The 13,319-nt window shown below is 50.3% G+C and overlaps 1 protein-coding gene across 5 annotated transcripts in view; it reads left to right on the top strand.

Moving 5' to 3' along the window:
• The window catches only part of LOC146201292 (ubiquitin carboxyl-terminal hydrolase 4-like), a 158,412-nt gene that overhangs the window by 20,148 nt on the left and 124,945 nt on the right, over positions 1-13,319 (top strand). For 4 of the 5 annotated variants that reach the window (XM_084595751.1, XM_084595749.1, XM_084595748.1 and 1 more), the window contains exons 3-4: positions 6,916-7,130; positions 8,736-9,031. In XM_084595751.1, the coding sequence (XP_084451877.1) occupies positions 6,916-7,130; positions 8,736-9,031 (511 nt within the window). The remainder of the gene's footprint in view (positions 1-6,915; positions 7,131-8,735; positions 9,032-13,319) is intronic. The other variant, XM_084595747.1, reaches the window with a different exon arrangement.

Raw genomic sequence — 13,319 nt, 5'->3', positions numbered from 1 at the left:
GTACGGCTGTGTTCTATTGCAACTTGATTCAGAGTAAAGTGTTTTGTTGTTGAATCTGCTGCATACAGTTCGCACCTTTGGTGCAATCAGCCAAGCAGCCTGTCGCCAGGCTGCAGTCCAAATCTTCTTCCATGCATGGTGTGTATGCTTGAGGGGATGGCAGTGTCGCTCCACCCTCTCCAAACTGATGGACTGTGCTGTGGTAGACAGATTGGCCGGATTAATTATGGCAGTATCTGCTGTACTGGCAGCTGGCAAATTTGGCTGCTGAATTTCTCATGGCTATCTAAAGTAGCATGATAAGAATTTTCTAGTCTTCTCGCGGCCCCAGTTCTTCTGGAATAGTTCATTTTTGCTAATGGTGGACATGTGCCAGACTAATACCGCTGCACACGGGCATTTTGAAGGCTCTCGAACCGATTGTCTATCGACTCGAAGGCCTTCGAACGCTGCCACACGGCTGTTTTCAATGGGTATTGAGTCGATAGTTTGTTGTGTCAACGGAACAGCTCAGGACTCTATCGAGGCCTTCGAACGTCGCGCAAGGTTGCTAGCGTTGACACGAGGAACGCCACGTGCTCTCTCATGCACAGCGCGTTTAATATACAAAAATATGCGCAAGCATTATTATTTATATTAGTGTGTGTAATAATTTAAAGGTAGCATCGCTCGCTCTTTTTAAGGTGCATTATTTTTGTACTCCCTACCACTGTAAGTTGCGCTTCTGAGAAAAGCAAACACAATGAAAAGCACGGCCGTATGAATGTTAACGCGTTTAAAAAAAAAAAGAAAGAAACAAAGTTGTCCTCTAATAATAACTAAAAATCTGCAGTTACTAAAAAAAAAAAAGGACTTGTATTTTATTTTGTATTGAAAGAAAGATTTTAGTTCTTTATGCGAAACCGAAAGCAGTGATAGTGGCCCCACAAAAGTTTGGTGCCAAAAACCAGAACTATTTCGATAGCCTTTGAGTTTTGGCGTGTAGCAGCGGCACAACTCCTTTGAGTTCAATTGTGATTGAAAATCTCAAAGGCTGTCTACTCAGTCGCCGTTGAAAATGACCCTGTGACAGGGGTATGACCTTTTAACTGTTGTTAGGGATTAGCTACAGCAATAGGGGAGTCATTCTTAGTTACTAGAGACTGGAGTGTTGAGCTTACAAATTCACAGGGCTCAGCATGGCCAAAAGTAGATGCAGTGATGAAAAATAGTTTGCACTTAGTTCGAGTCAGTAACATCAGCAAATATTGGCAGTAAGCTAAGAAAAAACATCTGTAGTTTAAAACCTACTGACCATAAGGATGAGGAAGGACCAATAAAGTGAGGTTGTGGGAGAAGCAGTAAATTTTAATAGTACGGGCAAGGAAACGAAGGAAAGGCATAAATGGTTTGGTTTGGAGGTTTAACGTTCTAAAATGACTGAGATTATAAGAGACGCCGCAGGGGAAGGTGTGCAAGCAGTTGAGAAGAGCGTATTGCCGGGCTAGTTGGTGATCCATTGGGTAAAAAATTGCGCAAAAAAACACAAAGGACAAAGAAGAACACATAAGACGTGTCACACGTCTTATGTGTTCTTCTTTGTCCTTTGTGTTTTTTTGCGCAATTTTTTACCCAATGTGCAAGCAGTACAAGCCACGGTCGAAGAAACAAATTCTTAACTACCAGTCGGCCCATTCCATGCTCGTGAAAAGTGCTTTAGGTGTCCGCTCTGCTCTAGCCAAGTCTTGCGAGCATCAAGTGCATGATAGCGTCCATGCCCAGCTAAGGCGATTGGAGAAGGCTGAATTTCCAACAGAAATTGTGGCCTCTGTGATAAAAAGCCAGATTCGCGAGGTGAAGTCTGGGGAGCGGTGCAAGCAAGGAGTAAACGCATGTTTGCAACAGCGACCTATAGTTGTGCCCTACTGGCGTCAGGTGTCAAGCTGGGATGCATGGGCCGCCTAGTAAATGACACCAAGACGAGGCTTATGCACAAAATTAAGCACACCAAACCTCTAGTTAAATATGAGGTTGGAGTGGTGTGGCACACGGTACATCGGACAGATGGGACACTGCATTAACAAACGCTTGCTCTAGCATCGCAGGACAGCTCATTTGTTAACTTGCGCAGGTCACCTAGCTGACTACATTCACCATTGCTTACACAAGTCCATTTGCAAGGCGTTTTTGAATAGGACGCGTGTGTTGCGCAAGTTCAAGACTCAAAGAAACAGAGAAATTTTTGAAGCCTTTAGTATAATTGTAAGGGTGCGTTGTAGCTCAGGTCGGTGTTCAGGTCGACTGTTTAACTAGCGCGTCAGTCTCTTGCGTCTTCGTCTTTTGTCTGCCGTCTTCTTTTTTTTTTTAGCACGCGCCTTTCGACATACGCTCGTCGTCTTTGTCATCGTTGACATCACCGAGCATTGGTGTGACACTACAATTATCCCCGGGAGAAAAAAGAGGCATCCTGCCGACTCATGGTGTGGACACAACAGGCAGGTCGTAACAGGGCTTGAGGCGGTCAACGTGCACTGTTTCACGCCCGCGGCGACGCATATCCGGTGTCGGTACAAGCGGTTCTATAACGTAGTTCACCGGAGAGGTCTGACAAATAACCCGATATGGGCCATGGTATTTGGAAGCAAGTTTGGTAGAGAGGCCGGAAGGGGTGGCAGGAACCCAAAGCCACACGAGGGAGTCTGTGCTGTATGAAGGAGCTGGACAAGACAGTGCGCGAAGGAACTGCTGGTGACCTTGGTTCTGGGTTGTAAATGAGCGGGCCAACTGGCTACATTCTTCTGCATATGCTGCTGCTTGAGAGACGGTGGTCGCTTCGGAGGTGTCAGGGCGATAAGGAAGTATCGTGTCCATAGTTGAGGTGGGTTCACGGCCGTATAGAAGGAAAAAGGGGGAGAAGCCGGTCGTGCTTTGTATGGCAGTATTATAAGCGTACGTGACGAATGGGAGAAGCCGGTCCCAGTTTGAGTGGTCGGACGCGACATACATGGCCAGCATGTCACTTAAGGTGCGGTTAAAACGTTCCGTCATGCCATTTGTCTGCGGATGGTAGGCCGAGGTAGAACGGTGGACAATGCGGTACTGCTGAAGAAGGGCTTCAATGGTCTCGGAAAGAAAAACACGGCCACGGTCACTGAGCAATTCTTCAGGTGAACCGTGGCGCAGAACGAGATGGTGCAGGACGAAAGACGCAACGTCTGGCGCCGACGCAGAAGGTAAGGAAGACATTTCTGCGTAGCGGGTAAGGTGGTCAACAGCCACAATGACCCAACGGTTACCAGCTGGAGTGACTGGTAGTGGCCCGTAAAGATCGATACCAACACGATCGAATGGTCGGCTGGGGCAGGGCAAGGGCTGCATCGGAACGGTGGAGTGGTGTGGAGGGTTTTTGCGGCGTTGGCATTCCTGGCATGCGCGAACGTAATGACGCACGAAGCGGTACATACCCTGCCAGTAATAGCGGAGGCGAAGACGAGTGTAAGTTTTCAACACTCCGGCGTGGGCACACTGAGGATCGGCGTGAAAAGCGGGGCATATTTCCGAACGGAGATGCGGAGGAATGACAAGGAGCCACTTGCGTCCGTCGGAAAGGTAATTTGGCGGTAAAGCATGCCGTCGCGGATGGAAAAATGACGAGCTTGGCGGTGAAGCGTTCGTGAAGCTGGGCGCAGAGAAGGTGTAGATAAAAGCATGAGAAGAGAAGCGATCCAAGCGTCTTGCCTTTGTTCATTGGGCATGTCGGCAATTTCTAGCGAACATGAGTCACTTATGGTGATAGCTGTCGAGTCAGAGCCACATTGAAGAGGTGACCTAGACAGGGCGTCGGCATCAGAATGCTTACGGCCAGACCGGTAGGTGACCTGAATGTCGTACTCTTGTAAGCGGAGGGCCCAACGAGCAAGATGGCCGGATGGGTCTTTAAGGGTGGACAACCAGCAGAGCGCGTGATGGTCCGTAACAACAGAAAAGGGACGACCGTAGAGATATGGGCGGAACTTCCCAATGGCCTAAATGATGGCCAAGCACTCCTTTTCGGTTACAGAATAATTCTTTTCGGCCTTTGTTAAGGTACGGCTGGCATAAGCAACAAGGTACTCTGGGTTGCCGGGCTTTCGTTGTGCAAGGACAGTGCCGAGACCTACACCGCTGGCATCAGTGTGAATTTCAGTAGGCGCCTTAGGGTCAAAATGGCGGAGAATCGGAGGCGACACTAGAAGGCGCCGAAGTGTCGAAAAGGCCTCATCACAGTCGGATGTCCAAGACGAAAGAATGGCGTCACCGGCAAGGAGATCAGTCAGCGGCGAGATGATCGAAGCGAAATTGCGGACGAAGCGACGAAAATACGAGCACTGCCCGATAAAACTATGCAGCTCCTTTAGAGAAGTTGGGCGTGGAAACTCGGCTACTGCACGGAGTTTCGCAGGATCTGGACGGACACAGTCTTTCGAAACAACGTGTCCCAATATAGGAAGCTGGCGAGCCCCGAAGCAGCACTTTTTCAAATTTAGTTGCAGGCCGGCATCAGTCAAACACTTTAGCACACGCTCGAGACGGTCCAAATGTGACGTAAAATCTTTTGAAAACACGACAACATCGTCCAGGTAACAAAGACAGTCATGCCACTTGAGTCCGCACAGAATGGTGTCCATCATGCGCTCGAAGGTGGCCGGCGCATTGCACAATCCAAACGGCATGATGTTAAATTCATAGAGACCATCAGGTGTCACAAAGGCGGTTTTTGGTCGATTGTCAGCTGCCATGGGTACCTGCCAGTAGACCGAGCGAAGATCCAGAGATGAAAAGAATTCGGCACCTTGAAGGCATCGAGAGCGTCATCAATACGTGGAAGGGGGTATATGTCTTTTCGCGTTATCTTGTTCAAACGCCTGTAATCAACACAGAACCGCATAGAGCCATCCTTTTTTCTCACAAGAACAACTGGAGAAGCCCAAGGGCTGTGCGAAGGCTGGATGACGCCACGCTGAAGCATGTCATTAACGTGCTCGGTGATAACTTGACGTTCAGCAGCCGATACCCGATAAGGGCGCTGGCGTACCGGGGCGTGCGTACCGGTGTCGATGCAGTGAGTGACTACGGATGTGCGCCCCAAAGATGTCCGAGGAAGGTCGAATGAGGAACGGAAGTGCTGCAGCAAGCTGACGAGCTGGTCGCGTTGATCTGCTGAAAGGCTGGCATCCAGACAGCCAGAAAAAGCTGCAGTGGAGTCGTCGTTCTGTACAGAAGCGGGCAAGTCAATAGTATCAAGTTGCAGTGGGGTTGGGTCTTCTGAGACGGCAGGTGTCATAGCGTCATACTCGACATGACCAAGACGTTCTCCACGAAGAAGCGTTGACGGACAAGGCGACGGGTTAGAGACGTATATGGCGCTGTAGCCACCACAGAAAGTCAGAAGGGCGAAAGGCAGGACTAAGCAATGACGACGATTAGCGGCGTGAGTCGGAGTGAGCAGAACTGTCGAATCAGAAAAGCCGGCGCAGGAAACGGGCACGAGGACGGTAGAGCAGGCGGGGATGTCAGTATCTTCGGCCACAATTATCTTATCGACGTGGAGCGGTGTGTCAGACGAGGCGGCCGGTGAAAGCGGAGACAATTCGATGCTGGCTCGGGCATAATCAATAATCGCATGATGACTGGTGAGAAAGTCGCAACCCAGAATCAGTTCGTGAGAGCAGTGAGGCAGCACAAGAAATTCGGCGACGTACAAAACACCCTGAATGACAATTCGAGCTGTGCACGCCGCAAGCGGTTGAATGCGATGTGAGCTGGCAGCTCGGAGAAAAAATTTCGAAACAGGCGTCATAACTTTACGAAGTCGGCGGCAAAGGTTGGCACTTATAACAGACACAGAGGCGCCAGTGTCCACAAGAGCGAGAACTGCGACGCCATCAACAAACACTTCGATAATGTTGGTCGGGGAAAACGGAGGACTTGCACAAGTACAGGAAAACGCAGTTCTTGCCTCCGGAACTGCGGCTGTTAGTTTTCCTCCGGGCCAGCAGGAGAGCGACGGCGCAGCGGCGAGAGGGAACGACGGCGGGGAGACGGCGATCGACGGGAGGAGTGGGAGGAGCGGTCAGGATAAAATGAGTCCGTAGAAGTGCCAGCAGGGACAGGGGGAAGGGAAGGTTCAAAGTTTGAACTGTAGTTGTAGCTGTACAGGCGGAGGCCATTGCGGTATGACTGCGTACGATGGCGACAAAGCCGGGCGACGTGGCCAGGAACGCCACATGAATAACAGATTGGGCGGTTGTCGGAGGTCCGCCATGGATTGTTGTGGAGGAGGCAGATAAGGGCGGGGTGGAGGTGGTGGCGGTGGTAACGGCACAGCATACGCGACAGGGCAGGGTGGTGGTCTGGCGGCGACAGCGGCGTACGTTAACGGGGCTGTCACAGGCGTAATTTGAGATGTACTGGGATCGATACCCAGCACCTCCACCAAATGTAAGGGTGCGTTGAAGCTCAGGTCGGTGTTCAGGTCGACCGTTTAACTAGCGCGTCAGTCTCTTGCGTCTTCGTCTTTTGTCTGCCGTCTTATTTTTTTAACACGCGCCTTTCGACATACGCTCGTCGTCTTTGTCATCGTCGACATCACCGAGCGTTGGTGTGACACTACATAATAAATGAAGGAGAGAACTGCGTCAGCAAGCCTTCTGTGGTGTTGCGTAAAAAAGAAACAGATTGCCTCAAGGCCAGGTAGGTGATAGAAGGTGTCCTGATGTGAAGAGAGAAGAATAAAAAAAAGTGACGTGGTATTTGTGCCTGATGTTTATGCTGATGTTGTTATCTGAATACTTTTATGGCCTTGCCAAGAAAGTGGGGGGCCTTTCCGCACTTTAACCCGCGTTCTGTTCAGATTGGTCTTGTGCCCTCCATTTCTCCCTCGTTGCGGCTTTGCAGCAGCAGCCTGTCGCCCGAAGTGGAGGAGCGTGGGGGCGAGCTGCCCGAGGAGGAGGAGGAAGTGGTAGGGGGCCGAGTCCTTGCTCCAGAAGGGATGGGTCTCCCTGAAGATGAGGTGTGGCCGGCCACCGGACAGGACGGCCCCTTCTCCCCCTTCAGCAGCCTCCAGGAACCACCGCCATTGCTGCTGCTGGCACATGGTGCAGCCTCCCAGGGTGAGGCCGCTGCTTGGGAGGGTGCAACTGCTGTTGTGAGGCTGCCAACCATTGGTGCATTACATGTGCTCAAACTCCTTCTCTGTTATGACCCAACAAAGCAGCTGTGCTTCTTGCCCAAGCTGGCTTGCAAGTTGGCTGTGCGTGATTTTTTTTTAGATCCTTTGGACACAATGTGCCTCTTTTAAACATGCAGACAGAGAGACAGGCAAGCAGACAGACATATACAGACACGCATATAGACAGATATAAAGACAGAAATAGTGGAGTTTCAGAGGGTTCGTATCGGGCTACTGTCATTGGTGGTGCTGCTGCCACCTAGATCTAATACCGCGGTCACACAGGCACTTCAGATCATGATCATGGCGATTGAAATCGAGCTCAATGCAGACCTGGCATTGCTACACGGCGAACTCAATCGCGATCGCCCACGATCTTCTCTACTGCCTCGATCGCGGTTGAGTTGTCTTTGCCACCCTCATTTGCATACATTAATTGAAATACCAGCTAAAAGTAAAGATTACTCAAAATATTTATTATATTTAATACAATTTTAAAATGATAACTGTCTTTAAATTCTTGTGATTTGAACTGCAAAGCTATGTTGAAACTCTCGACACCACGTGAGTGGTATGGCAGTGGTAAACAAATGTGCGGGCTCGACCACATATGCCACATTCCGTGGGGACTAGTTGCCCGGTGCTCTGCCTACGTGCACAACTGTGACACAACTGCTACTCGTCCACTGAAGCTGTGGTCAGAAAAGGAACAAAGATTTCATCAGGCTTGTATTTTATATATAACAAACAAATCACTTTCATCATGTGTGTAGCGCAATCTTTCGTGTAGTGACCTAACTTGTCCACCGGACTCAAGTGGGCTCGTGTAGCAAGGCTCATCTCGACCGTGCTTGAAACTTCAATCACGATTGTTGCTGATCGCGATCCTAAGTGCCCGTGTGACAGCAGTATAAGACTAGAGCAAAAGTGATCGGTCTTTCGTGCACTTTGTCAATAAGGAAACTTAGAAAAGCTTTTGTTCAAATGTGCACAAGGTGCTGTCCTGTCAGAGACCCAAAGCAGTTGCTGTCATTTTGCTGGGTGCCATTAAATTACAGCAGCTACAGACCAAATGTTTCCTCTTATGCAGCTCAGTTTGAGCACAACATAGAGCTGGAAAATCTAATTTTCTTGAAGAAAAATCTTTGATATGAATTTGGGCAGATACGATGCAGGCGATCACACCCACTGAAAGAAGCCAGCGAGGTAAAAGAAAAATTGTTGGGGGATTGTTTATTTTTTTCTTTTTAATTTCCACTGTTCTTAGCCCAGCCGTTTATTTTGTACAATTTTTATTGCCAAATAATAGTCTTGTTTCTTGGATGTTGGAGTGCTGTACAAATATAGGTAAGATCCTTTCATTTCCACCATAATCATTGACTCTTTTTGGTTGGGCAACTCTGCATGTAGCAGCACCTTTCACGACACGGGATTTCGCAAAGCCGTTTGGCATACTGGCCTGTCTGAGCTGTGCAGTTTGTGCACCTGTTACCTGCTTCTTGTCAGGTGGTGGAACAAATGCAATGCGTCATGCTTTCTGTCGCAGGAGGAGGAGGGCCAGAGGAGGAGGAGGAGGACCCACCCCTGCTGGTGCGGGGTGTGTGTGGTTTGCGCAACCTGGGCAACACATGCTTCATGAATGCGGGCTTGCAGTGCCTGCTGAGCCATGGCCTTCTGGTTGCCCAGCTGGTGGTCAGGGCAGAGGAGCAAGAAGGACTGCTGACCCAGCAGCTGGCCCTGCTGCTGCGCCAGGCATGGAGCGGCCGGCACGCATGCCTGCGGCCGGCCTCCTTCCGGGAGGCCCTTGTCCAGGTCTGCCCACAGTTTGGTGACTGCAGGCAGGTGGGTATTCAGCTGCCTCCTCAACACCTCTGACGATGGCAGCAGGGATTCATTGATGGCAACCAGTATACTCTGCAAGAGCTCTTATTGGCAGTGGAAGGGAGGGGTCTCAATAAAGGACTATTTATACGAGGATCCACGGGCCACGCATTATGTGTTCACACGTCACTGCTGATTGGTCTGCAGTCTGATGGCGTCGGGCAGACTCGGCGAATTAAAAAAAGCAGACCCCAGACGAACCAAAGTTGCTAGAACACTGTAAGGCGTTTGGCAACATCGGGAAGCAGGAAAAGGAAGGAGACAAGCTTTTGTCCATGCACGGCCTGCCCACCTCGTCAAGTCCAAATTTCCCCTTTCAACCTTCCGCACCCCTATCCCAAACAATCAATGGACCACAGGGCATGCGTGCAAAGGCTCACCCTCTTCTATTGTCCCAAGACTGTGTGAGTTGCAAGCTGCGCGCCTGCGGTGAGGGAGTCCATTTCCGGCAGGTGAAACATTGGGAAGAGTGGGCTGCTTGCCACATCTTGTGGGTTTTGTGGCCCGCTGCTAAACCCCACTGGAGAAAATACATTTGACATTTCTCTTTTCACCAGTTTGCAGCATACCTTACATAGTAGTGATGTAAGACCATGTAATGCATGGCCCACGGACTGATGGTCCCTCGTGTGAATCGACCTTAACTGTCATTTCGGCACACGATTGTACACTTGGCTGTCGGCTGCCCATGGCACCATTAGCACTTCTTGTCACTAGACATGCCTAGCAAATTTGTTGTAATTGAGGAATTATAATTCCTCAATTAGAATGTAATTAGAATAATCATTATTGTGAGGATGTAAAACTGGCCGATTTGGTTTGCGGGGAAATGAAACTTAGATTAACAGCGCGAACAACATGGACAGGGTAGAAGGGAGACAACAGCCATTATCGCACAAGGTGTCCACATCGACGATCATGTTTATTCGCTGTAGAGTTAGAAATAAATGGCAAAATAAATGCAAGCGTCAGCATGCATGCACAGATTATCGCGGCGGTGACAGATGGCGCCACGTTCCTGTCAAATTCTAGTGCACTCCGTACGCAGCGACGAATCAGCGCGTGCTGGGTTGATGGCGTGCAGTAGTAGTAGACAGCCGTCGACGGTCTTGCACAAATTGAGTATGGCCTCGATGTAGGTGGGGCAAGTTTCTCCGGCTGCCTGGGCCCTCCGAGCAAGTGTCTGCTCGGCCTGTTTCTTCTTTGCAGTTAAATCACCGAAACATTCCTTGATTGCTTCGACAAAACTTTCCCAAGTTGTCAGGGAGTCCTCGTGGTCCTCATACCACATCAAGGCGGTTTGCGTCAAGAAAAAGACAACATTGGCTAGTTTAGCCACTGAATCCCAGCGGTTATAGCGGCTCACACGTTCATAATGAGTGAGCCAGTCATCGACATCTTCCCGTGCTTGGCCGGCAAATGAATGAGGCTTGCGAAACGGTAGCGTCGCATTTGTGGTGGTCGGCGGCACATCGCGAGATGGGGGTAGAGGGTCCCCGTGTTGATGTTCGGGGCTGCTCGGTAGTCTGCTGCATTCTTGTTGAAAAGGGTGGGAGACAGCGAGGCGACGGCTCCACGAAGCTCCAGCGGTTGAGGATGCGTCTTGAGGGTAGTCGTACCGAGCACCTGACCACCAGTTTGTTACGACGGGGGTAAGACGTCGGAGCGCTGAACAAGACGATAGGGCAGGGAGCTCGGCTGATCAACGGCAGCGCGTATGGCACGAGAGTCTTTTTCCAACGTCTTTCTCTTTCACTTGTGTTGTAAGCTTCATCTTCTTCTGTAATGTTACAATATATCTGCTGCAGAAATTAAGAAGAAGAAATGGACATGGGCAGGACATGTAGTGCGAAGAGAGGATAACCGATGGTCGCTGAGGGTAACAAACTGGATTCCAAGGGAAGGAAAGCGTAGCAGGGGGCGGCAGAAAGTTAGGTGGGCGGATGAGGTTAAGAAGTTCGCAGGGGTCAAGTGGATGCAGCTTGCACAGAACCGGGTTAAGTGGAGAAATATGGGAGAGGCCTTCGCCCTGCAGTGGGTATAATCAGGCTGATGATGATGATGATCTGCTACACCTTCACTACGTTGCTGCGCCGTCAGGTTTACCTTGTGTTCTATCGTAAAATATGGTGTCATATTATATTATCTGTTATAGCAATCAAATACGGTCACTGAAAGTCAACAAAAACACGGAGCCATGGCGACCACAAAAGCGCGCGCATCCAGCGACAATAATAAAAAAAGAAATTGGGATAGAGCGCGTCTAGCCAATGTATTGGTTGGTTGCTCCAGGGAAGCTTGCATGACGCGGGGGAGGATGGAGCGCTTCCTCACGCGGAGGTAAGGCGTAAAGCACTGCTAGGCACGGCCGTTCTGACGGAGAGCTTTGGGCACTCCCCCTTGAGACCCCCCATTACCTAGGGAACTCGCGTCTTCTCTGCCTTTGCACAGTGGAGCAGTCCATTCTGAGGGTGCGCTGCACTGTCCTCCCCTATTAGCTTTGCACAGGACCCCGCTTCGCGGGTGCACATGTTTTGTGACAGGCATACTGCAGCGTTCGTGCATGTGCCTTTCTAGCGTGGTTCTCCTAGTGTGCCATCATCATTACCACAAACTTGCTGGCCCTAGATTTTCCGTGAACAGCTATGGAGAATTGTTCCGAACGCCGACCGGCGCCAGACTTGAAGATCTTGCTCCTGATTGCAGTGCAGTTAATTTTTGGAGAATGGGCAGAAGTAAGCCCTTCCATCATCATAAACTGCTTCAGGAAGGCGGGCTTCGCTGGAGTGCCGGCGACACAGAAGGTCGTGAAGCTCCTGCTGACACAGCGATGACTGAACTTTGGTCTACAGTGAGCAGTAGTGACAGCGACGCGTCGGGACTTGAGGAATCTTCGCATGCCGATGATACAGTTGCGACAGATGAAAAGCTGCGCAGCAGTGACTTCTGCGATGACAGTCTTGTCTGTCAGCTCTTTATCTGTCTCAACAAGTACCGACGCATCACCGGCACTACTGCTCACTGGTGCGGAGGACAGTGACAGTAGCGACGATGAACTGGAACCTGCGCAGGTTGCGTCTCACCAGGAGGCTTTGAGAATGATAGACTCCCTGCGGCACTTTACTGCCAAGAACCTTCCACTGCACTATGTTCAGCAGTCAGATGCCCTGCAGAAAGATGTAGGCCAGATTGCCGTGGAACAAACAACACTTGCGGATTACGGGTTTCTTCCTGCTGCAAAATAAAAAGTGTAAGCTACCTCATCCTCATTAAATGTGTAGTTTATAATGTTTTCTTTGTTTTTTCGGCGTAACCCGGTTATAACAATTATTAGTGTTTTAGCATCGCCTTACGGCAATCACGGTAACTACGGCAAATGCGGCTAGCCAGGGCAGCACTGCGCATGCGCACGCTTTGCCGTTCCGGCTAGTTCGGAAAGCCTCTTTTCGTATCTATCTGCCGCAATTCCATTTCAAGCCTACACGATCCTGAGTGAGCCCGAGTCAGCGTTTTCAGCTGAAATGGCGTCGAAGTAGCTAGGGACTCTAGTCGAAGTGCCGTGCTTCTCATGCCCGTTCTTCAACCGCGTCAACATCTCTCAAGAAGGAATGACCATTTGTGATTACTAAATGTGGTGATAAGCGTGCAGCCACTCTTTGATTCTGTGAGGTGGGAGCAGGTTGCGGCTCTGGTTTATGAAGAAACCGACAAGCAGTTCTCTCCTCGCTGACAAATTCCTCGGAGATCAGTAGCGACGCCAGCAGCTTCACATATTCTACGTTACTGAACCTGAACATCTGCATAAATTCGTTTGAAATCGGATCCATGCATTCCATTTCGATCTGGCCACACTCAAGCAACTTACGGCGTGGTGCAGGCTGAGGGAGCAGATAGAACGTTTTCTCAATCTCTTCCCATGACACCCCGCAGGGGGCACCTGTTAAAGCAGGTGTTTGTGTGTACTGTGCGACACCACGGACCCCAGCACCCATGCTTAGCCGTGCATGGCATCGCCGTGTCTGGGGAAAAGGGGATCCTGGTGGTCGAGCTGATACCGAGTGTCTGGACCTTTGAGGCCCCTCGGCGGAGGCAGCACACCACTTTGGCCCACGCTTCCCATAGACGGCACCTCCAGGCTGACCCACCTGGGGGAAATCGGCAGTCGCCTTTTCCTATCCTCCCCCCCATCTTTCGCTTTCCTATCATCTGTCCTAAAGCTCTCCTGTCCTCTACTCTCTTCTTAGCCAAA

Source organism: Amblyomma maculatum, chromosome 2 (assembly GCF_055883805.1).
Source record: "Amblyomma maculatum isolate TAMU_Amacu chromosome 2, ASM5588380v1, whole genome shotgun sequence".
NCBI lineage: Eukaryota > Metazoa > Arthropoda > Arachnida > Ixodida > Ixodidae > Amblyomma > Amblyomma maculatum.
This window is presented reverse-complemented; position numbering and strand designations above follow the sequence as displayed.